This window comes from Carcharhinus amblyrhynchos, chromosome 10 (genome assembly GCF_965287045.1).
Source record: "Carcharhinus amblyrhynchos chromosome 10, sCarAmb.v2.hapA, whole genome shotgun sequence".
Taxonomy (NCBI): domain Eukaryota; kingdom Metazoa; phylum Chordata; class Chondrichthyes; order Carcharhiniformes; family Carcharhinidae; genus Carcharhinus; species Carcharhinus amblyrhynchos.
In genome coordinates, this window is record NC_137333.1 from 94,377,844 (window position 1) to 94,403,998 (window position 26,155).

General features: G+C 44.0%; 1 protein-coding gene across 2 annotated transcripts in view; it reads right to left on the reverse strand.

The window, feature by feature from the left end:
* The window catches only part of slc9a7 (solute carrier family 9 member 7), a 156,759-nt gene that overhangs the window by 63,514 nt on the left and 67,090 nt on the right, over window positions 1-26,155 (reverse strand). For both annotated transcript variants that reach the window (XM_080197627.1, XM_080197626.1), the window contains exons 2-4: window positions 14,123-14,325; window positions 5,921-5,998; window positions 2,438-2,514 (exon numbers count right to left, since the gene is read on the reverse strand). In XM_080197627.1, the coding sequence (XP_080053753.1) occupies window positions 2,438-2,514; window positions 5,921-5,998; window positions 14,123-14,325 (358 nt within the window). The remainder of the gene's footprint in view (window positions 1-2,437; window positions 2,515-5,920; window positions 5,999-14,122; window positions 14,326-26,155) is intronic.

Sequence of the window (26,155 nt, forward strand, 5' to 3'; positions counted from 1 at the left end):
TTTTCCCCATAACCCCTGATCCCCAACACGGGCTGGACCTCTTCAATTCTGTTTAAAACTGAAAACAGAGTAAGGAATGTGAAATTCACAATTTTTATAGCACATTTTCATTGACACACAGTCTTCTTTTTGGGGAAAAGTGTGGGGGGAGAGATGGAAAAATTCTCAAGCTAATTATCAGCCCACTGAACAACATTATCAACCCCTCTTCTGTGGTCAACAAGTTGGACTCAAACTCAGAGCTCCTGGTCCAGATGTAGGGATGCCATCACTGCACAAGACCTCCTGGGAAACTCACAACGGTTTTGGCTAAATGCAGGTGAAATAAGTCCACAGATGCTGGTGTCCCTTCACCAGATTCTCTTTATTTACAAAAATATCTCCACTCCTAAGAGTGTGTCAGGTACAAAGTCAAAATCCAGAGTTCTTTCTGGTTGTATCACAGCTTGGTATGGCTCCTGCTCTGCCCAAGACCGCAAGAAACTACAAAGGGTTATGAACGTAGCCCAGTCCATCACGCAAACCAGCTTCCCATCCATTAACACTGTCTACGCTTCCTGCTGTCTCAGCAAAGCAGCCAGCATAATTAAGGCCCCACACACCCTGGATATTTTCCCTTCCACCTTCTTCCATTGGGAAAAAGATACAAAAGTCTGAGGTCACATACCAACTGACTCAAGAACAGCTTCCTCCCTCAGACTGCCAGACCTTTGAATGGACCTACCTCACATTAAATTGATCTTTCTCACTGTATACTAATTGTATGTGACAATAATGAATCAAATCAAATCAGTAAATCAGACACCACTCATTATATACATAGGTGAGAGACCCCCCCCTGATAAGGCAGGCCATCTTTCTCTCAATCAAGGAGCTCATATTCCAAGAGGCCCACTTCATGGGTCTTGTCGACGTCATTACAGCAGGAATATCAATTCCTTTAGACCACTTCAAAACCCGTGCACAGTACTGATGAGATTTCAGCATGGCATTGAAAAATGATCAAATTGCAAACTGCCCGAGAGAATCCCAAGTACAAAAACTGGCATTGTTCTGGGCTACCTTACGCAGCCTTGCAATATCTGAACTAAATCCTGGTATTCCCACATTCCACTGGTGTTCAAGATGCAGCTGAATGCCCTTAGATTTGTCTGATTGGTGATGACGTGGAACTATTAAAATGTGGCTATTAACACTCACTGTGGCCCTTTCAAGTGCAGTTCACATTATCGATACTTTTCAGACTGACAACATTAGGTGCACATTTACCTGAACTTCTAGTACTGTGGGTAGAATTTAATGCCCCTCCACGAGGTGAATTTGGAAGCAAGGTGAGGGAAAGAGGGCATTTAATTTAGCTAGGGGGAGTGGGATAGGGAATTAATGCCCACTGAAGGGTTTCACCCACTGGTATGTACTTACTGTTACATAGCAACAGGGAAAGAGTTGAGCCAAGATGGGAGTCAGGGTCCGGATTAAATGGACGAACAAGATATCATTACATTGGATGGTAAAATGCGATTGGCTGAGTTAACTTGTCAGGAATTATTATTGATCTACGTTTGCTGCATGTAGTTGATTTTAAACTAATACCTGATGGGAATGATCACTAAGAAAATCTATAATTGATTTGTTTCTGATTGTTCACGTTAGATCTTTTGGAGAGTCGCTCTAATCCCAGAGTTACTTAACCCTTTGATGGTCTCCAGTCAGCTGCTTGTTTGTCTTGTGTTTTTCTTTTAAAGTAAATGTTACATCTTTATACAGAGATACTTGTCTCTTGGGTTTTGCATTGTCTAAATCAAGATATAACCGGCCATCTCAAAATTACCCCACAACACTCATCAACTCATTCTTCAATTCCTTTCTCCCTCAAGTCCTTCCCCTAATTTGTTCACCGGCAATAGGCGCAGAAAACGGGGAAGTGTCAGATCAATGCCTTGGGTGGCCTGGTGGCACGTTGGTTAGCACTGCTGCCTCACAGCGCCAGGGACTCGGGTTCAATTCCGGCCTCGGATTACCGTTTGTGTGGAGTCTGAACATTTCTCCCGTGTCTGCATGGGTTTACTCCGGGTGCTCCAGTTTCCTCCCACAGTCCAAGGATGTGCAGCTTAGGTGCATTGACAATGCTGAAGTGTCAGGGGATTAGCAGGGTAAATATGTGGGGTTACAGGAATAGGGCCTGGGTGCGATTGCAGTCAGTGCAGACTCAATGGGCCAAATGGCCTCCTTCTGTACTGTAGGGATTCTATGATTCTAAAGTTAGAGAAAGATTATTACCATCGCATCCAGTTATTCTACAACAGGTTTTCACGTGACACTGAGAACCAGAAGCAGTGGCAATCTCGACATTAATAAGACAATAAAATGATCAATAAATGAAAATGGCACTGGCTGAGGAGCCTTCTTCAGTTATTCACATGAGGGAGATACTCACCCTATGACAAAGCAGGACACCGCAGTTCCTATGAATGCATACGCTAGGATGGAGCCAAGGTTCCTGAAGAAATGTCTCTGTAATAGAGAGAGAGACAGAGACAAGGGTTAAAGCATGTAATCATTCAAATTCATTGATCAGTCATACAGAATAGGAAAAGGCCATTTGACTCACGGATCTCACTGTAACTTATAGCATACTGAAAGGCCTGGATAGAGTGGACGTGGGGAAGATGTTGCTATTTTTAGAATCCCTACAGTGCAGAAGGAGGCCATTCAGCCCATCAAGTCTGCACCAACCACAATCCCACCCACGTATTTTTTCCTGCTAGTCCCCTGACACTAAGGCGCAATTTTGCACGGCCAATCAACCTAACTTGCGCATGTTTGGACTGTGGGAGGAAACCGGGGCACCCGGAGGAAACCCACACAGGCACAGGGAGAACGTGCAGATTCCACAGATAGTGACCGGAATTAAACCCGGGTCCCTGGCATTGTGAGGCAGCAGTGCTAACCACTGCGCCGTAATGTCGCTCTGGAGGAGAGACTACGATCCGAGGGCACAGTCTCAGAATAAAGGGATGAGCCTTTAGAACTGAGATAAAAGAGGAATTTCTTCACCCAGAGGGTGGTGAATCTGTGGAATTCATTGCCACAGAAGGTTGTGGAGGCCAGGTCACTGAGTGTGTCTAAGACAGAGATAGATAGGTTCTTGATTGGTAAGGGGATCAAAGGTTATGGGGAAAAGGTGGGAGAATGAGGCTGAAAAACTTATCAGCCATGATTGAATGGCGAAGCAGACTCGATAGGCCAAATGGCCTAATTCTGTAACTCTATCTTATGGGCCTGTGCTGACTCTTGAAGTTGTCCAATTAGACAAAGATCACATTGGAAAAGCAAGGAGTATCTTTGAGCGGAAATGGACATTCTAGAATCTGACAGACATGATGGAGTTGTTGCTTTTCACTTTGAGCTCGAACCAGGACAAGCATCAATTCAGAACCACAGTGTGTTTACAGTGAGATAAATTAGCCAAACCTAGAAAAAAAAACAGTGTAAAAAGTTAACTTGGCTTTTTCCCAGATGGCTGATCAACTTAATCATAACGCTTTGCAGCAGTCAGCGCACCATTTGTCAACTTCATTCACGAGGAGAGCGAATTCGGCTCTCTACACATCACAGCATTATACAGAAACCTTAAACACCAAACAATTAGTGTTGATTACAGCCTCAACGTCCATCCACGTTCCTGCAAACCCAGGGCAATATATTTGTGGGAGAGAAATTCTATTTCAAGCGCCCCTTTTACGCAGCTGTTTAAGAATATCGGGGCGAATTTTCCTGAGCCTCCTGACACGGGAATCGGAACGAGCGGGGGCAGGACCGTGGAAAGTCCCGTTGACCTCGGGTGGGGTCTTCCGGTTTCAGGGCGAGTGCGGTCGGAAAATCCCACCCGCTGTCCGCCTGTTTGGCGGATTGAAGGGCAGAAAACGCTGGGAAACGCGGCATCTTGTGGAGAGAGAGAAACAGAATGGGCGGCCCGCCTCCAGAGGGCACTGTCGCGGGTGAGATGGGAAAATCCGAGAGCTGGAAGATCCGGCCCAATGTTTCTGGTCCGCGACCTCTCATCAGAGCAGGGGAAATTTGAAATGTGATAGGTTTTCACTTGCTCAAAACCTAGGTGGGTAAAAGTCTCTTGGAGAGTGGGTACGGCCTCGATGGACTGAATGGCCTCCTTCTGTACTGTAGGGATTCTGTGGATTTAGAGGGGAAGCGAGGGGGAACCACATAATGCTCCATAAGGGTGACAGAAGCAGATTCAATCTTAATTTTCAAAAGCGAACTGGATATGTATTTAAAGAAGTGAAACAATAGCAGAAAAAGGAGTGAGTAGAGCAAACTAAATAGCAGTTTCAAAGAGCTAGCACAGGCGCAATGGGCCAAATATCCTCTCCAGTGCTGTAAGTTAATACGATCGTAGTGATGTTTGATGCTATTTCTTTAATAGGTGTTTACTACTTGCAAGTTTCAGTTTAAGCTAAATAACTTGCTCAGATTTATATTACATCGTTTGTTCAAAAGACCTGGATCATGTTGCTCATTTTCACCAATATAAAGGAATTCGGATCCATTGGCCTCTCTCCATTACAACGTTCCAAGTTCCAGAAATGCCTCATCATTCTTCTCTGAACCCTATTAACATTTAGTACAGTCATTGGAGAACAGGCCTCCATTCTAATCCATTGTGCCAAACAAGGTAAATCTAAAACTGCACAAAGGTTCCAATTTTTCTCTTCCTTCTTTCACAGGACATGGATGGATGTCACTGGCAAAACCAGCGTTTGTTGCCCATGCATTATTGTCCTTGAACAGAGCGGCTTGCTCGACTATTCTTCGAGTTTAAAGTTTACTTCTTTGTGTCACAAGTAGGCTAACGTTAACACTGCAAATTAAACTCCTGTGGAAGTCCCCCAGTCGCCACACTCCGGCGCCTGTTCGGGTTCACCGAGGGAGTTAAGCAGGAGTAGAACATAGAACATAGAACACTACAGCACAAAATGGCCCTTCAGCCCACAAGTTGCGCCAATCATATCCATAGCTACTAGGCCATAGAACTATCTATAACTCATGAGGTAAACTGTTTAAAAATGTACTCTCCCATGGGACGTGGGCTCTTTGACTAGGCCAGCATTCAGTGCCCATCCCTAGTTGCCATAGAGGAGATGATGGCGTTGAGATTATTAAAGCTGATTAGCATCTCTGAATGTAGATAAACCACCAGGTCCAGATGAAATATATACCATACTTCTCAAGTAAACAAGGGACTGATCATCATTTGCCAATCCTCCCTGTCTATGGTGCCAGAGGACAGAGAATGTTATTCCATTGTTTGAGGGAAGGATAGGCTGAATAATTATAGACCAGTTAGTCTAATCCCGAGAGTGAGAAAACTATTTCTAAAAATTCGGAGGGACAGTATAAATCGTTATTTAGAAAGCTGGGATTAAATCAAGGACAGTCAGCATGGATTTGTGAGAGGACGATCACGTTTGACTAAATTGAATCTTTTCAGGAGGGTCAATGGGGGGAGGACATTTAATGTAATCAACTTGGATTTTAACAAAGCTCGTTCAGTAGAGGCAACAATGGTCGCTATGGCAAATTAGTCAGAATATTAAAAGCTCATGGGTGTCAGAATGTAGTAAGAAGTTTCACAACATCAGGTTAAAGTCCAACAGGTTTATCCGATAGCAAATGCTACAAGCTTTCGGAACGCTGTTCCTTCGTCAGGTGAGTGGAGAGTTCTGATCAGAAACGGGGCATATAAAGGCACAGACAGTTTACAGAATACTGATTAGAATGTGAGTCTAAAGAAAACAATACTGTATCCTGACAATTATAAATCAAAAATCAATATTGATGATGTTTCTCCCCCCTCCCCTCCCCAAATGACAAAGAATGTGCTGGAATGTTTAACTGTTACCTTTTTGAGGCTGTATCCTGCGTAGAATATGATTGGAGGTAGCAAAATGTTGAAGAAAACATCAGGGTCAAAGGTTACCTGCAAAAGGAGGATACAAAAGATGTTTTGAAATTAAATACATTCAAATCCAGACCAGGGCCGGAATTTTCCGGCCAATCGCGCCCCTCTGTCACTGTGAGGATGGAGAATCTGGCCCTCAGCCGAATGTCCACTCACTGCAGAGAGGCTGGAGAATCAACACTCACAATTAACAGGAGGAGTAGGCCATGTGGCCCAATGAGCCTGGTTCCCCCGTTCGATAAGATTATGGCTGATCCAATTGGGATCTTAACTCCACTTCCCAGCTTGTTCTCCCAAACCCTCCATTCCCTCGTCGATCAAAATCCTATCTAACGTGGCCTGGACCCTATCTAATAACCACCTCCACCCTATTCCCATACCGCCACACATTTAGCATGGCCAATCCACCTAACCTGTACATCTTGTGGGAGGAAACTGAAGTACCCAGAGGAAACCCAGCAGTCAGTGAAAGAATGTGCAAACTCCATGTGATGATCCCCAGGACTTGCATGGGGAAAATCACTGATTGACCTCTCTGTGGGACACACTGAATACGAGCTCCCTGGAGATTGGTAATTAACTCACCAGGTGGAGATCATACACTGAGTCCTGTATAAAGCAGGCCCCTGAGTGGGTCTATTATTCCATTGTCCTGGTTGGGATCGGCTTGTGTTCACCACAGGCTTGTAGTTTTTGCTTTACTTTATTTTGTGAAATAAAGCACAGTCCCTTTACAGCTGACGCCTGGAGTTATTGTACTCCACACAGACAGTCACCCAAGGCCGGAATCGAACCTGGGTCCCTGGTGCTATGTGGCAGAAGTGCTAAGCACTGTGTCACGGATTCAATTTTGACTTGGAATAGAATTGGTTAAATGATTGAACAGTGAAAAAAAAACAATCAGGGCTGCAACAAAAGATCAGGGGAACAGTTAAAATGTTAAAAAGATGACAGGCTGAATGGCCTCCTTCTATCATGTATTCATGCCATGGTTTTAGTCACTTATTTATGTGTAGCGACATGGGTTTCCCAACCATAAAGGCTGGGGATTAACAGTGACAGCATAGTAGTGGTAAAGTGACAATGAAACAGGTCCCATAAGGATTGTAATCCTGTGACTCATAGCAAGTGATTACCTAAACTACACAAGGCAAGGCCAGGACAGTATCTGTGCTACGTTCATCCTTAACTGAGACACCAGCGGGGTTGTAATTCTGAGGGAAATAAATATTGCACATTCCTCATCGCTCCCCTGGGTGGGTATCAGATGAGACCGGGATCTCAGTTCACCCGTGAAGCCATTATTCTGCCACTTGCAACCCAAACTTGCACAAGACAAATGCCCACTGGGGTCAGGTGGCAGAGGGTGACCAGAATTCATGGCACCAGCAAGGAACAAGGGCCTGTGAAAAAATAGCGGAAGGCAGAAAGTAATCAGGAAAAGGTAGGCAGGAAGGAAAAAAATACAACAAATTGTACCTCTTGGCAAATCAATATTATTGTTCCGATTAAGTGGGAGGATTCTTAAAAACATTAGTTTATTTTTAAAATGACCACCACAGAACTGAATCTCACTGAAACTTGTAGAATCACTCTGTGATTTTTATAAATGGCCTGGATGAGGAAGTGGAGGAATGGGTTGGTAAGTTTGCTGATAACACAAAGATTGGAGGTGTTGTGGATAGTTTGGAGGGATGTCAGAAGTTGCAATGAGACATAGACACGATGTAAGACTGGGTGGAGAAGTGGCAGATAGGTTTTTGACAGGCAAGGGGATTAAGGGTTATGGGGAGAGGGCGGGAAGGTGGAACTGAGACACGACAGATCAGCCATGATCTTATTGAATGGCGGGGCAGGCTCGAAGGGCTAGATGGCCTACTCCTGCTCCTATTTCTTATGTTCAGATGGACTTCAACCCAGGTAAGTGTGTGGTGGTTCATTTTGGCAGGTCAAATGGGATGACGGAATACAATATTAAGGGTAAGACTCTTCGCAGTGTGGAAGATCAGAGGTTCATGGAACACTCAAAGCAGCTTCGCAGGTAGAGGATGTGGTTAAGCAGCAGTACGGTGTACTGGCCCTCATCAAATCGAGGAATTGAGGTTAGGAGTTGGGAGATAATGCTGCAGCTGTAAAAAACCCTGGTCAGACCCCACTTGGAGTACTGTGCTCAGTTCTGGTCACCTCATTACAGGAAGAATGTGGAAGGCATTGAAAGGGTGCAGACGAGATTTACAAGGATGTTGCCTGGATTGGGTGGCATGCCTTATGAGGATAGGTTGAGAGAGCTCGGTCTTTTCTCCTTGGAGAGACGACCGATGAGAGGCGATCTGATAGAGGTGTATAAGACGTTGAGAGGTATTGATCAAGTGGATTCTCAGGAGGCTTTTTCCCACGGCTGAAATGGCTGCCACAAGAGCACACAGGTTTAGGGTACTGGGAGTAGGTACAGAGGAGATGTCAGGGGTAAGTTTTTCACTCAGAGGGTGGTGGATGCGTGGAATCGGCTGCCGGCAGTGGTGGTGGAGGCGGATTCGATAGGGTCTTTTAAAGAGAATTTTGGATAAGTACATGGGACTTGGTAAGTTAGAGGGTTATAGATAACCCTAGTCGGTAGGGATATGTTCAGTGCAACTTTTGGGCCGAAAGGCCTGTTTGTGCTGTAGTTTTTCTATGTTCTATTCTATGTTCTAATACTGAAAGGCCTGGATAGTGTGGACATGGGGAAGATGAGTCCATTAGTGAGAGAGCCTAGACTCCAAGGGCGCAGCCTCAAAGTAAAGGGAACGACCCTTTACAACTAAGACGAGGAGGAATGTCTTCAGCCAGAGGGTGGTGAATCTGTGGAATTCATTGCCACAGAAGGCTGTGGAGGACGGGTCATCGAGTGCAACTAAGACAGAGATAGATAGAGTCTTGATTGTTATGGGGATGAAAGATTACGGGGAAAAAGGCAGGAGAATGGGGTTGAGAAAATTCTCAGCCATGATTGAATGGCGAAGCAGGCTTGATGGACCAAATGGCCTAATTCTGCTCCTATATCTTCTGGTAAGACAGATTGAGGGGAAGTAGAGTTTTCACTGCTCCAGACAGTCGAAGCTGGACTGTTAGGGGAGATCCACCACAGCTCAAATTCAACCAAACAGTTATTTAGGGGTTTTTTCTTTCCTTTTTATGCATCGGAATTTAAACTTTGTGGTAGGGATAAGAAAAACCCTCGCAGAAAAATAAAATCTCCCTGACAGAATCTGCTCAGTTCCCTATCAATGTAAATGTGCAGCTGTGGAGTGGGGGTGGGGGGTTGGGTTAATGTCACTACTACCTTTCCTCGATGTATCTCCAGTGTTATCCCCTGAACCTGGATGGGCGAGTGTGAGCATGCTATTCAACCACAAGAACATCACAGCTGAGCCATGATGTCACTAGCTCACACACACACACACACACACCCCCGCCCAAATCAGAACCATTGGCTAAAAAGCTGAGCTGACACGGAGTACATATTTCCAAGATTTTGAAGTTAATTGTATCAATGCGTAGGGGTTGGGCAATGAACCTTTGGCAGCACTCAGAATATCGATATCGCAGCTACCAGAGCAGATCAGAGGTGGGGAATTCTGTGGAGAATAAACGCACCTCCTGGCTCCCCAGAGCCTGTCCACCATCTCCAAGGCATATGTCAGAAGTGGGATGGAATGATCTCCACTTGCCTGGATGACTGCAGTTCGAACAGTACTCTGCTAGACACCAACCAGGGCAAAGTAGCCCACTTGATTGTGGCATCAAGTTGCATCCACCACCTTCAACGTCCACTCCCTCCGACGAACAGTGACAGCAGTGTGTACCATCTACAAAATGCACTGTGCCAAAATTCCTTGGCCAGCATCTTCCAAACTTGCAACCTCAATCCCGAGAGGAACAAGGGCAACAGCTGCATGGGGACACCACCATGCCCCCTTCCAAGTCACTAAGCATCCAAATTTGGGAATACATCACCAATCCTTCACTATCACTGGGTTATAATCCTGGAATTCTATTCCTAACAGCACTGCGGGTGTACCTAAACCACGTGGGCTGCAGCAGTTTAGGGGGCGGCGATGGCCTAATGTATTAATCTTGACTATTAATCCAGAAACTCAGCTATGTTTTGGGGACCCAGGTTCGAATCCTGCCACGGCAAGTGGTAGAATTTGAATTTAATAAGATAAAAAAAATCTGGAATTAAGAACTTACTGATGATCATGAAACCATTGTTGATTATCAGGAAAACCCATCTGGTTCACTAATGTCCTTTAGGGAAGGAAATCTGCCATCCTTACCTGGTCTGGCCTACACACAACTTCAGAGCCACAGCAATGTGGCTGACTTTCAACTGCCCTCAAGGAACTAGGAATAAGCTATAAATACTGGCCAGCCAGCAACGACCATGTCCCACAAATAAATAGAAGTTCAAATAGTGGTAACTCACCCCCATCACCTGCTCAAGGGCAATAGGGAATAGGCAGTAAACATTAACATCCCATGAACAAATTTTAAAAATCCAGATTAAGAGGAACTATTAAAGTATTTCTCACATTGTGCTTTGGTGGGGGGAGGACACAGTCATTGAACTCAATCTTCCTCAGCAGAAAATATACAAATACAAAGCCTTCAGGGTCTTGACCCAATGTCTCAGTTGGAAAACCACATGAAAAAAATATTGATTGCTACTCTTTGGAGTTTACATACTTTGTGTTTTCATACTCAGTAAATGGCAATGGGCAGGGGATAGAAACTGAGACTAAATTTCATCCTGGCCAAAATAGAGACCAAACTTACTGCTACAAATTACTTCACAAAATAATAAATAAAGAGGGGGAATATGGCCTTCTGAGTCTGCTCCACCATTCAATATCATACCCGATCTGATCCTGGCCTCAATGCACTTTCCTGCCTGTTCCCCAACAGCTGAACTTTGTAAGGTTCATTAACCTGTAAATCTCAGTCATCAATATATACAATAATTCAAAATATAGCACTTCTCACAACATCAAACTTCTCAAATTACAATCAATGAAGTTTTCTTGAAGTAGTCATTGCTGTAATGTAGATTTGGCCTCTGCTGCTCTCTGTGAAAGAGATCTCCAAAGGCTAACAACCTTGTGAGAGAAGAAATATCTCCCTCTCTCAGTCTAAATGAGAGACCCCTTCTTTTTGAACTGTGCAGCCTAATTCCTGATTCCCCCATGACAAGAAGCATCCACTCAGCAACTAGTCTGTCAAGCCCCCTCAGAATCTTATGAGTTTCCATAAGATTACCTCTCATTCTTCCAAACTGCCATGGGCATAGGTCCAACTTATTCAAACCTTCCTCATAAGGCAAGCCAAATCCAAATATACATCATCTACTGGTTCCCCTTTATCCACCCTACATCCTCAAAGATCTTCAATAAATGTATCAAACACAATTTCCCTTTCACAAAACCGTGTTGACTGTGTCCGATTGTGTTATGAATGCTAAATGCCCTGTTTCGACTTTGTTAATTTTTCACAACACAGAGATATTAGACTAACTGGATACATTTTCCTGTTTTCTGTCTCTCTCTTTTGTTGAATAGGTGTGCAATATTTGCAGTTTTCCATTTTGCTGGGACCAGAAACGGAGATGCTTTGGAAAATTACAACCACTATTTGTGGGTAGCACAGTGGCATAGTAGTTAGCACTGTTGCCTCACAGTGCCAGGGATGCAGGTTCAATCCAGGCTTGGATCACTTTGTGGAGTTTGCATATTCTTCCCATGTCTGCAAGGGTTTCTTCTCACACTCTAAAGATGTGCGGGTTAGGTTGATTGGCCATGCTAAATAGCCCCTTAGTATCGGGGAATTAATAAGGTAAATACATGGGGTTATGGTGGTATTGTTATCGGTGCAGGCGCAATGGGCCAAATGGCATCCTTCCTTCTGCACTGTTGGGATTATACGATTCTATTCTATGATTTCTGCAATCAATTCTTCTAAGATACTAAGATTCAGCTCATCAGCAGATGTGTCAGCCTTTAATGCCATTAGTTTTGCCTGTATTTTGTACTTCGTACTTTTTCACTAGTGACTGTGATTGCTTTAAGTTCCTTGCTCCCTTTTATTCCCCGGCTTTTTATGATTGTGTTGTGTGTCGTAACATGAGGACAGATCCAAAATATATGATCATAATCTCTGCAATTTCTGTATCCCATTATTAATTCTCCAGTCTCACCCTCTTAATGGATCAATATTTACTTTAGCTGCCCACTCTTTATAGACTTGTAAAAGTTCTTACTGTCAGTTTTTAAGATTTCTTGCTAGCTTATTCTCAATTATTTTCACCCTCTATTATTTTTATAGCCATCTTTTGCTGGTATCTAAAATCTTTCAACCTATCTCTATTCTTGGCTTTTCTTTCAATTTGTTACCATCCTTAACTTCCTTAGTTAGTCACAGATAGTTCAGGCTTCTCGTGGAGTCTACCTCAGTTTACTCTATTTGAGTCTACTCAGAGGGTAGTAAGGGCGTGGAATGCCCTGCCTGCAGCAATTGTGGACTCGCCAACTTTAAGGGCGTTCAAATGATCAGTGGATAGGCATATGGATAACATTGGTTCCACTGGTCGGTGCAACATCGAGGGCCGAAGGGCCTGTACTGCGTTGTAATGTTCTATGTTCTACCTCAATGGAATACATCTACACTGAGAATTATAAAATAGTTCCTTAAATGTCTGTCATTGCTTATCTACCATTTTACCTTTTAATCTATTTTTCCAGCTCACTTTAACTAAATATGTCTTCACAATTTTGAAATTGCCTTTAAGCTTCGGACTCTAATTTCTGACCTCTGTTTCTCATTTTCAATCTAAATATGAAATTCTATGTTATGGTCACTCTTTTCTATATCGGTGACTATGAGATCATTAATTAAATCACATCTCATTACAGTTTAAACAGCCTGTTCCCTACTGGTTCCAAACATAACGTTCCAATAAATTGCCCCAAATGAACTCAAGGAACTTGTTCTCGAGGTTGTCTTTGCCAATTTGACTTGTCTAACCCAAATGTTAAGTGTTCAATTAACCTGTCTGGATGGGTGAAGCTTCACAGCATCCAGGACAAAGTAGCCCGCTTGATTGGCACCACATCTATAAATATTCAACCCCCACACCATTGACGCTCAATAGCAGCAGTGTATACTATCTACAAGATGCACTGCAGCAATTCACCAAAGATCCTGAGACACCAACTTCCAAACCCATGACCACTTCCATCTACAAGGACAAGGACAGCAGATACACGGGAGCATCATCACTTGCAAGCTTCCCTCCAAGCCACTTAACATCCTAACTTGGAAATATAGCGCTGTTCCTTCACAGTCACTGGGTCAAAATCCTGGAATTCCCTCCAGGATGTGGACGTGGACTGTAGCGATTCAAGAAGGAAGCTCACCACCACCTTTTCAAGGGCAACTAGGGATGGACAATAAATGCTGGCCAGCCAGCGACACCCATGTCCCACGAATGATTAAAAAAAAATGTTGCCCAGATTGTTTCTTACAGTATGTTATTTTATGATTCATACTTTGTCCCACAGTGTAGCCAATTTTGTGTGGTGTGTAAACTACTCCAATCATAAACTTCTTTCCTTTACAATTTCTTATCTCCACCAAAATGGATTCTAGCCTTGAACTTTAAGCCAGGATCATTTCTCTCCATTGTGTATGTTGCATCCTTTATTAACAATGATACCCCATCTCCTTTTCCTTTCTACCTATTCTTCCAAAATCTCAAACAGTGAAAGGGGAACAAGGAAAACTGCAAATGCCAGGGATACTAAATAAAGGCAACATATTTGGAAATGGACAGGATAGCCAGCATCTGACAACATAAGGACAGGGAACAGCGCTGAGTTATGGCGACTAACCATGCCAAATTCTGTTGCTACTTTGGGTTTCTGGGATGTCCACTGCTGTTTTGGCACTCAAATTTCCTCAATCTTGGCCATGAAAGATTCTTTCATGACCAACTAGAGGTCTGGAAGGCAATCCTTTATTCAAAGAGAAGAGGCTAGTGGTGGTTGCACTAAACTTGAAATAAATCAAATCAGGAGCTGCAATACAGAAAGATAAAATGTATCTTACCTTTCTCAACATGTCATCTTGTTCCACGTTGTTTATTTCCCCAGAATTGATTTCCCCCTTCAAGGAATATTCATAAAACTTTCCACTGACGTTCACCAGTAGTGTGGTCACTGCCCTGTTTTGGAGGGCACAGCCAATGGGAACCTTGCCGTGGCCATTCGTAGAGGGGATGCCATACCTGAGGATCACTCCAACCAGGAGTCCTGAAAACAAACGAATTGGCCATTAAAGAGCGTGCTCGTTACACAGTACGTTTGGGACGATTTCTTGGAACAACATGTTCTGGAACCAGTCATGCACAAGCTGTTTTAGGTTTGGTAAGATGTAACGAGACACAATCTTTTTTTTTTAATCTATTCGTTCATGGAATGTGGGCATCACTGGCTGAGCCAACAGTTATTGCCCATCCCTGACAGCATTTTTAGAGTCAACCACATTGCTGTGGGTCTGGAGTCACATGTAGGCCAGACCAGGTAAGGATGTCAGATTTCATAAAGGACATTAGTGGCCAGCTGGGGGTTTTTTTTCCCCCCACAATAATCGACAATGGTTTCGTGGTCATCATTAGACTTTTAATTCCAGATTTCTACTGAATTCAAATTCCACCATCTGCCACAGTGGAATTTGAACCTGGGTCTCTCGATTACTAGTCCAGCAGCAGGACCAGTACACCACCGTCACCCCGTCTCAAAGCAACTGATACAGGAAAGAGTGATCATAACATAGAATTTTACATTCCGTTCGAGTGTGAGAAACATGGGTCTGAAATAAGAGTCCTAAACTTAAAGACAATTACAAAATTAAGATGACAGAGTTCATGAAAGCACGCTGGTAAAATAGATTAAGTAGTAAAACAGTAGATGAGCAGTGACAGACATCTAAGGAACTATTTCGTAATTCTCAACCTAGGTTGTTCAATACAGGTTAGCTCCAGCATTGCTGGGGCTTTCGTTAAGCTGTGGGAAAACTGACATGAGTTTAAGTTTATTTATTCGTGTCACAAGTAGGCTAACGTTAACACTGCAATGAAGTTACTGTGAAAATCCCCTAGTCGCCACACTCCGGCACCTGTTCGGGTACACTGAGGGAGAATTTAACGTGGCCAATGCACCTAACCAGCACGTCTTTCAAACTGTGGGGAGCACCCGGAGGAAACCCATGCTGACGCAGAGAGGATATGCAGACTCCGCACAAGCAGGGACCCAATGCTGGCACTGAACCCAAGTCCCTGGCACTGTGAGGTAGCAGTGCTAACCACTGTGCAGCCCTATGTCACATAGGTGACGTGGGAGCAACCTGCATTTAATAACAGAGTGCTATGCATAAGCTACCCACAAGTTATTCGATGGAGCAACTTCCACTGGCAGGACGTGGGTGGGAGTATTAATGACACACCACAGGGTCGCTGTCCTTCATTAGCACTAGTTCAAAATGATGGATTTCTCTATCTAACAGCACTGTCGGAGTATCTTCCCCATGTGGACTACAGCAGTTCAAGGTGGCGTAAGCACCCCCCCGCCCCAGTACATTCTCAACGGCAGCAAGTAATGGGCAATAAACACAGGCCCACATCCTGGCAATGGATCAACAGGAAGAGCAGCAATGGCTCGGACATCTGTTCTGCCCAGCTCATGATCAGCAACCTCCGACAAGATGACGAGATGGCTTTCAGCCTGGATCGGGAAGGCTGAAAATGGGAAGACAGCTGCACGGAGCTGACAGGTGGAAGAGCAGGATGAGGCGTCCTGGCAGCACCCGTGCCCAGTCTGGTTACAACTGCAGAAAGAAATCTGTCGCCTTCTCACAAACGCTTTCGCTAAGAGTAAATAAGGAAAAAGTCTCTCCCGTGGCTTAAAGGCTTGATGAACCAGGGGACACAGATACACCAAAGTTCCGGAGGCCTGGAATACCCTGGCTGAGAGGGCGGTGGAAGTAAATCAAATCATGACCTTCAAAAGGAAGTGGATAAATACTTGACGGGGCAAATTTTACCGGGTTATGTGGAAAGGGCTGGGATCGGACTAATTGATGGCTCTTTCAAAAGAGCAAGTATAGGCAGAGTTGGCTTTTTTTTTTACGCTGTTGGATTCTACTTGTTACACTAGTAAACATGGACTGATATATTCCCCACTGAGCCAGCAGCTCGGAGAACACAATTATATTTTTATTTATTTATTAGTGTCACAAGAAGGCTTACATTAACACTGCAATGAAGCTACTGTGAAAATTCCCCAATTGTCACGCTCCGGTGTCTGTTTGGATACACTGAGGGAGAATTTAGCATGGCCAATGCACCTAACCAGCACGTCTTTCAGACTGTGAGAGGAAACCTGAACACCCGGAGGAAACCCACGCGGACGTGGGAATAACGTGCAGATTCTGCACAGTCAGTGACCCACGCTGGGAATCGAACCCAGGTCCCTAACGCTGTGAGGCAGCAGTGCTAACCACTGTGTCACCGTGCTGCTCCTAACAAACTTATTGCAATTATAAGAAGGATCACAGGAACAGGAAGTAAGCCAATCAACCTCTCAACTACAAGTTCACAGGTACAATGATTTATATAAAGTCAAGTCAAGGAATCACATAAACAGGTCGCATCTCAGAAATAAGAACATTATGAGTTTGTGATAAGTAGTTTTGGAACTCTCTTCCACAAACAGTAATTATTGCTTTGATTACTTGTTAATGAAAAAACACAGATATATAGATATTTGTTCGCCAGTGGTATTGAAAGATACGGGGCAGGGGTAGGTGTTAGGTCAGTCATGATCTCATTGAATAGCAGAGCAGGCTGGAGAGGTTCAATTGTCTAATCTTCCTGCATTTACAACAAACTTCTATCCATCTTCGTTTTGAAGTGTTTAATGGACTTCCAGCCTCAACAGTTTTTTGGGACAGAGATGAAGAGAAATTTCTTTACTCAGAAGCACAGTACACGGCTACACAGTGGGTAGCACTGCTGCCTCATGGTGCCAGGGACCCAGGTTCAATTCTGGTCTCAGGTGACTGTCTGTGTGGAATTTGCACATTCTCCCCGTGTCTGCGCGGGTTTCCTCTGGGTGCTCTGGTTTCCTCCCACAGTCTGAAAGATGTGGGGGTTAGGTTGATTTGGCTATGCTAAATTGACCCGAGCATCAGGGGATTGGCAGGGTAATATGTGGGGTGCGAGAACCGGGTGGGATTGTGGTCAGTGCAGACTCAATGGGCTGAATGGCCTTCCTCTGCACTGTGGGGATTCTATGATTCCACAGAGTGGTCAGTCTGAGGAATCCGCTACCACAGAAAGCATCTGAGACCAAAACATTGAATGTTTGCAAGAAGCAATTAGTTATCGTACTTGAGGTGAAGGAGATCAAAGGATTGGGGGGGGGGGGGTGTGGTGGTTTGGGTGACCATCCATGATCATAATGAATGGCACAGCAGGCTTGAGGGGCTGAATGGCCTCTACCTGCTCCAATTTTCTACTGGGAGCAAGGCAGGAAAAAGAGATTTCCAATTTCACTAAATCCTTTCTTGTGTGAAGATCGAAATACGGGAGCAGGAGTAGGCCATTGAGCCTGCTCCACCATGAAATATATGATCATAGTTGATCATCCATTTCACTGTTTCCCCACACTATCCCCCTGTCCCTTTATATCGTTGGCATTTAGAAATTGGTCAATCTCTGCTTTAAACATATTCAATGACTGAGCTTCCACAGCCCTCTGAGAGCAGAGATTTCCAAAGATACACAACCCTCTGACAAGATAATTCTCCCCATCTCGGTCCAAAGTGGCGTTCCCATTTTATTGAAATGCTGTCCCCTGGTTCTGGCCTACCCGACGAGGAGAAACATCAAATCTGCACCCCCCCCCCCCCCCCCCCCCGGCCTAACCCTCTGAAAGTATTTTGTACGTCTCAATGAGATCGCCTCTCATTATTCAAAACTCTAGAGGATAGAGGCCCAGTTTCCCCAATCTTTCTCCATAGAAAGTTGCCGCCATCCCAAAAGATGTCATCCTTGAAGAGTCTAGTTCCAAAATTTAACACAGCAGAGAGACCATCCAGAAAGGAAATGGCTTCTCTTGATCTACCTTCGTAATTTGCAGACCTATTGATTTTTCACAGCGCTTGAAACAATGGAACACCCAACAGAAATGAAGAAAGCGAAAATTTAAGAGAACAGAGATTACTCTGAATCTTGCACGTAAAAACTGTCCAGTATGGGGAAACTTTTCTTTCCCCCCATAATCTCTATACTCAGGCCTTTCCTTCAAAACCTGACATTGTCAGCTGTTGCCCAGTCAATAGCACTCTGACCTCAAGAGTCAGAAAGTTGTGGGTTCAATTCCTGCTTCAGCCATTTAAACTTTATTTATTAGTGTCGCAAGTCAGCTTACATTGACACTGCAATAAAGTTACTGTAGTCGCCACACTCCAGCACCTGTTCTGGTACACTGAGGGAGAATTTAGCATGGCCGCTGCACCTAACCAGCATGTCTTTTGGATTGCAGGAGGAAACCATGGCACCCAGAGGAAATCCACACAGACAGACACAGGGAGAAGGTACAAACTCCACACAGACAGTGACCCAAGCTGGGAATCGAACCCAGGTCCCTGACGCTGTGAGGCAGCAGTGCTAATCACTGTGTCACCGTGCTGCTCCTAACAAACTTATTGCAATTATAGGAAGGATCACAGGAACAGGAAGTAAGCCAATCAACCTCTCAACTACAAGTTCACAGGTACAATGATTTATATAAAGCCATGTCAAGGAATCACAAACAGGTCGTATCTCAGAAATAAGAACATTATGAGTTTGTGATAAGTAGTTTTGGAATTCTCGTCCACAAACAGTAATTATTGCTTTGATTACTTGTTAATGAAAAAACGCAGATATATAGATATTTGTTAGCCAATGGTATTGAAAGAAATGAGGCAGGGGTAGGTGTTATGGTGTTAGGTCAGTCATGATCTCATCGAATAGTAGAGCAGGCTGGAGAGGTTCAATTGTCTAATCTTCCTGCACTTACAACAAACTTCTAACCATCTTTGATTTGAAGTGTTTAATGGACTTCCAGCCTCAACAGTTTTTTGGGACAGAGATGAGGAGAAATTTCTTCACCCAGAGAGTGGCGAGTCTGTGGAATTCGCTACCACAGCAAGTATTTGAGATCAAAATATTGAATGTTTTCAAGAAGCAGCTAGATATAGAATTTGAGGCGAAGGGGATCAAAGGATTGGGGAGTGGTGGGGTGGGGAAGGATCAGGCTATTGAGTTGGATGATCAGCCATGATCCTAATGAATAGCAGAGCAGGCTCAAAGGGCTGAATGGCCTCCACCTGCTCCAATTTTCTATTGTTTCTAAGTATTAGGAACAAGGCAGGAAAAGAGATGTCCAATTTTCACCAATTTTTTTGTGTGAGCATAGAAATATGGAAGCAGGCATAGGCCATTCAGCCCATTGAGCCTGCTGCATCACGCTCTACCTGCCCAGACAATAGCATTCCGACTTCGGAGTCAGAAAGTTGTGGGCTCAATTCCTACTTAAGCCATTTAAAGTTTATTTACTCATGTCACAAGTAGGCTTACATTAACACCACACTGAAGTTACTGTGAAAATTCCCTCGGCGCCTGTTGGGGTACACTGAGGGAGAAATTAGTAATGCACCTAACCAGCACATCTTTCATACTGTGGGAGGAAACCAGAGCACCCCGAGGAAATTCATGCGGACACTGGGAGAATGTGCAGACTCCACACAACCAAGCCGAGTATTGAATCCAGCATGGAGAACATACAAGATTAACAGAGACCCAGACTATGCGCTTGAATGGGCACTATTTTAATAAAAACGGGGGAACCCCCCCTCACCCCCGCACTCTGTGTCCTACACAATATTCATCCCACAACAAACAAATGAAGCAGAATCTATGAAGTAACAGTGGAAATTGGCAACTTCCTGCCCATTCCCGCAGCCCAATTGGCCAGACGTCTCAACTATACACAGCCAATTGTCTAGCGGGTTACCGCAGGATTCGATGTGGCCAGTCATCCTGGCTCCGAGCAGAAGATCCACTTACTTCCAGTCCCACCACTGGGACATCAGCTGCTCCAATAAGATTCCGCCTATTATCTGGTTATCTATTTGTTGTTTGTGGGAGCTTACTATACGCTAATTGGCTGCTGTGTTTCCAACATTACAACAGCAAATTCACTTCAAAAGCACCACCATGGTGCATCCCCAGGTCCTAAATGGTGCCTCAGAAACGCTGACTCTCTCTTTCCAGTCGAACAACTTGCAACGTAGCGCATACTAGTATCTGCCGTTCCAATTTGAGAGCTCATCGTGTTGTCTGGACTTCTGATGAAGTCATGATGTAGAGATGTTGGTGTTGGACTGGGGTAAACACGGTAAGAAGTCTCACCACACCAGGTTAAGTCCAACCAGTTTATTTGATAGTAATCCCTTGTGGGATTACTACCAAATAAACTGGTTGGACTTAACCTGGTGTTGTGAAACTTCTTACTTCTGATGAACAGCAGCAGGAGGAGGGGGAAGAAATGGAAATTGGAAAGGAAGTCAGTAACCAGGCTCAGTCACCTCTGCACATCTTTCCAAAACCATTGGCAAGATCAGTAAACAGTCTCACAATACCAGGTTAAGGTCCAACAGATTTATTTGGGACCACGAGCTTTCGGAGCGCTGCTCCTTCATCGGGTGAGTCACTGGCAAGATCAACAGACACTGGTGAGATTGGGTCTTCTGTCAGCTTTGTTTAATGGATGAATGAACAAATCCCAAGGCGGGCAGGGTGGGTAGTCTTTTGGCACAGCGAGTCGCTCTGGGCCAGAACTTCCAGGTTCAAGTCCCACTTGAGGGCTTGATGGCCATGGAAGCCAAGTTCACAACCATACCAAAAGGGGTTGACTGTCACTCTAAGTCCTTCCAATACACCAGGTGGCAGGCAGTAAGAGCGGGAGAGTTTCCTGGTCAGAGGAAGGCAACAACAAGCCATGGCAGTACTTCACCAGACACAAATTACGGACCAATGGAAGTCATTACAATCCTAGTTGGTATTACTATTGGATGGAAAGATTCCAGAATGGAACCCTGGGTCAAAAGATGGTAACTTTTTACTTATTTAAGAAAATGTGGAGAGAGTGTTACAGGACTATTAGTTTAAGAAAACAATCATTAAACACAGAAAGTTTGATTACAATACAGTACTTCTTTACTCCCTCCCCACCCCTTTGCTTCACAAGCAGATACAGTTTTCAAAGATAACACCATTCTGAAGCCAAATGGCCAATACCACTAATCGATCTTCTGTGTACTTCTCTCCCCCCAGATGACTGTCACAAGTGTTTCTACACTCCAATACCAAAATGTCAGGCTTTAAAATCTGCCTTCAAACAATGCTTTTGATCAGCTGTTTGTATTATGCCACTCCAGGTTTTGCAACTATTCTTTCAAAGAAAGCTTCCACTCCACTTTAACAAGGGATCCAACTCCAGATTTTCCATCTCTCCTTTCAGATTTTCTTGGTCTTAAATGCTTTGACGCAACCTCAGGTACTCATTCCCCAGTAGAATATTTTGCTTCAAACAACGTAAATAAGAACATCAAATTTTATGTTTGCTTCAGATATGTGGCTCATCAGTAGCTGACCTCATCAGCTCTTCTTTTTCCTCAGTCTGACTTTGCCTTTCATAAGCAGTACTGTGTTCTCAAGGCCCTCCTCAAAGTTCAGACTTCTTGGAAACGGATCTTAATTTATCTAGCTTCCTTATCTAACTGTTCTTTAGATCTCTGTATTCGTTTTCTTCGCCATTACTCCATGGTATGGTTTTTCTGCTAGGAAACGTGAGAGATGTTCAGGCGCAAATCTTATAAAACTGACTGCCAATGAATTCAGTTAAAACTACACACAAAAAGCATTCCTACCCTGGATGCTAAGCAATTGCTTTATATTTCAGCTTGTTTACTTTTCACACTATAATCCTCTCTAAGCAAAATAGACGCGCAATTGGGCTGACCAAACCCCCACACATACAAACACCTTTGCCACTCATGATTCCAACTACAGGTTTACCTAACCGTACACAGAAACACTAAATTAAATCCAATTAAAACTACATCTTATTTCTAATAATTAACAGTATAAACATAGATCATAAGTTATAGGAGCAGAATAGGGCTACTTGGCCGATTGAATCTGCTCTGCCATCCAATCATGGCTGATAGGTTTCTCAACTCCATTCTTCCACCTTTTCCTCATAACCTTTGATCCCCTTACCAATCATGAACCTGTCTCTGTCTTAAATATACTCAATGACCTGGCCTCTGCAGCCTCCTGTGGCAATGAATTCCATAGATTCACCATTCTCTGGCTGACCAAATTCCTCCTCATCTTGATTCTAACCTGAGGCTGTGCCCTCGAATCCTAGCCTTCCTCACATCTGCTCTATCCAGGCCTTTCAATACTCCGCACGTTTCAATGAGATCCCCTCTCATCCTTCTACACTCCATTCAGTACAGACTCAGAGTCCTCACACACTCATCACGGATCAAGCTTTTCATTTCTGGGATCGTTCTTGTGAACACCCTTTGGACCCTCTCCAAGGCCAGCACATCCTTCCTTAGGTACAAGGCCCAAAATTGATCACTTAAAATTCCCTCTGTTTTCTTCAGGTCCATGGTCACCAACGTCCTCCGGTACCTGAAGAAGCAGGAGATGTAGACTGAGGGAAGATGTGGGGGAGACCAGAAGGGGAGGTAGTGACAATATAAAAGCCATGAGGTTTATGTATAGTTTTGTACTCTCATGCTGTGAACAAGCTGACCTGCACGTATGCAATTAATCACACTCTGTAGTCTAGCTGTACCTAGTACCAAGTGTTTTAACTGTCATGTAAGGATTTATTGCGACGAGAGTGTGTACAGATTTGATTGGTTTTCAGAACATTATGAACTGTGCATGCAGCTATACTACCGCTCTATTGGTGTAAAAGAGTCGGGGACAAGTTGTAATAGGTTAATGCTCTGGAAGCCTGCCTACAGACTGGGATAAGTGTTTGGAAAATGGAGTTAGTTTTGCCTGGGTGTGTGGGACCACTGATGCCTGCCCACCCTAAGGAAAACTAGCCCCGACGTCGTAAAAGAATAAAAAGGTATAAATCTTCCATCCGGAGTTGACTTGATTATTATCAAAGCAAGCCGAACGCAGAGCGCCGAACCTTAGAAATTGTCAGTGGTCAACAATATAAGAGAGTCATTAATGAATCTATGAAAAAATAAGGTAAATCACAAGTGTGTGTGTGTGTGTGTGTGTGTGTGTGTGTGTGTGTGTGTGGTGTGTGTGTGAGAGATTGTTAAATAAACACTCCATTTAGAAACAGAATTGGTAGCAGCCAGCAGTGAGTTCTGAGATGAGACCATTTACCAAGCTCCTGACTTATTTCCTTTATGATTTCCTCCCACCATTATCTTGTGCTCAATTCCTTTTTATGAAAATGTTCCCTTTGCTGCTGATCTACAAAGATTGCAGACAACACAGGAGCCGCCCCTTCCATTTAAATAACCTTCCTCACCTACAAAGCATCAGTGACATCCAACCCCACAACTAGGAATAAAAGCTTCACGTGCCATCATTAGTGCAATGTTGGGTTAGCGACATTGATGCGCATTTAAAATCAGAATGAAACGTTCTATTGCGGTCCAGACAGCTGCTCCCAGTGAGGGGAGTTGAGGTTGAAGTTGAAAAGCAGGCTTGGGAAGAGTTGGCCAGACCTCAGAAGGGGCAAACCCAATTGCAGATTCAAGGCTACATGAAGATGACTCAGCCCAGAATCAGAGATCTCCCGGATCCATCAGCTTAGGTCTTCATAAGGCTATCCTGCTAATCTAGAAAGACAGAACCTCTTAAAGTGCAGCACTCTCTCAGTACTGCACTGGAGTGGCCACTAAGATTATGTTCTCAAATCTCTGGAAAGGGCTTTAACCCCCATTCAGGTGTGAGTGCTACCAATCGAGCCAAGGTTTTCACCTAACACTTCAATGCAGGTACTTAACAGGATAGGAAAATGAACAAGAATGTACTGTCATGTCCTCAAAACATGAAATAAATCATAAGCGGTTTAAATCTTTTCTTTCTTTGCTATGAATTAGACTCTGCTGAAACAAAGAATGGCTGCTACAGGTCACATGATCCACAAGTTGGCTACCGTTCCTGGAAATGTCCAACAGCAGTTACAGGTCAAAAGCTTAACCTTGTGAAATCTCTCACACACGTCAGTGTCCAACTCTTAAAACGATAACGATGCTTTCATACCCAGCAGGTGCTTTCACACCCACACAAATCTTCCATTTTCCATCCAAATGTTGATTGTACTTGAGATTAGCAAGTCATTGCTTGAGAGTTGATCGAGTGACCAAGACCTTGTTGAAATTGCTATGGCATTACTGAATCATAGTTGTTTAATGACAACACCACTAGCAAGTTCAAAGGCCTTAATTAACAACTTGGCTGAGTAATACTCAGTAAACATACTTCAGTGGAAAGCCTAAAGTAAACATCAAGTTCCTTTCGAACTAATAGCTTGAGCCTGTGTGCTGTAACTTACGGATACGGCAGGACAGTGGGAGTTTCACCCATTAAGAGACAGAAGAACAACAACTTCATCCAAAAGGTGCTCATTTTGAAGCATTAATACGTCTCTCAGCTATCGACGTTAAATAAGCCAAAGTCAGGTGAGGTGCCTAGCCATTTAGCACACCGCATACTTCCTGCCTAGAGGGGCTGTTTCTCTTCCCTTAATGAGATTCAAAAGCCATACTAGATTATACAGTGAAATAACTCCCCAGAGGCCAGTGTCCTTTCACCAGTTTCCCTTTATTTACAAGCTTAACTCCACTCCTAAGAATGCTTCAGGTACAGAGTCAGAATCTGGAGTGCCAGTGGTCCTGACTCACCTCTGTGTACATCCAATTGAGACTCCTTGACGGGCAGGCAATTATTACTTCAATCAGGGAGCTCATATTAGAAGCCGATCTCATGGGCCTCGTTGAGGTCATTACATATAGGTGAAGAATGAAATAAAATTTTGTCCAAATGGACTCCATTACTGGACAAGTAATCCAGAGGCCTCGCCTAAGGATCCAGAGACATCCCATCCCAACACCTAGGGGAATTTAACTTTAGCTTAAAGAATAGTTCAGTTAAATAAGTCTGAAATAAAAAGATAGTATCAGTAATGGTAGACATGAAACTACAAAACTGCCATAAAAATCCAACTGATTCACTAGTGTACTTTAAGAAGATAATCTGCCATCTTTACCTGGTCTGGCCAATAAACAACTCCAAATATATAACATAAGAAATGTGAGCAGGAGTAGACAATTTAGCCCCTTGAGCCTGCTCCGTCATTCAATGCGATCTCAGCCTCATCTCCACCTTCCTGCCCACTCCCCATAATCCTTTGCTCCTTAGCTAATTAAAAAACCTATCCATCTCCTCCTTAAATTTATTTAGTGTTCCAAAACAAAAAGGCAGATTGGACTCTGCTGGATTCTCTCAGCAAATTTTCAATCTAGAATTTGTGTTCAGGCTCTGCAGGGATTCTAGCTGGACACAGTTTTAATCCATTCTTCATCTGTACAATCCATTCCGGCCTTTGGAAAGAGGAAGAATCCTCATTGGCGGGAAGCATAAATGTGGTAGATTCCCTACAGCACAGAAGGAGGCCATTCAGCCCATCGACACTACACTGACAAGAGTCCCATTCAGGCCCTCTCCCCGTAACCCCACATATTTACTCCACTAATCCCCCTGACATTAAAGGGGCAATTTAGCATGGCCAATCCGCCTAACCCGTATATCTTTGGACTGAGAGAGGAAACCCTCAGACACGGGGAGAACGTGCAAACTCCAGACAAACACACACCCAAGCCGGGAATCGAACCTGGGTCCCTGGCACTGTGAGGCAGCAGTGCTAACTAACCACTGCGCCACAGTGCTGCCCACTAGACAGACACCTTGTCTGTCTTTGC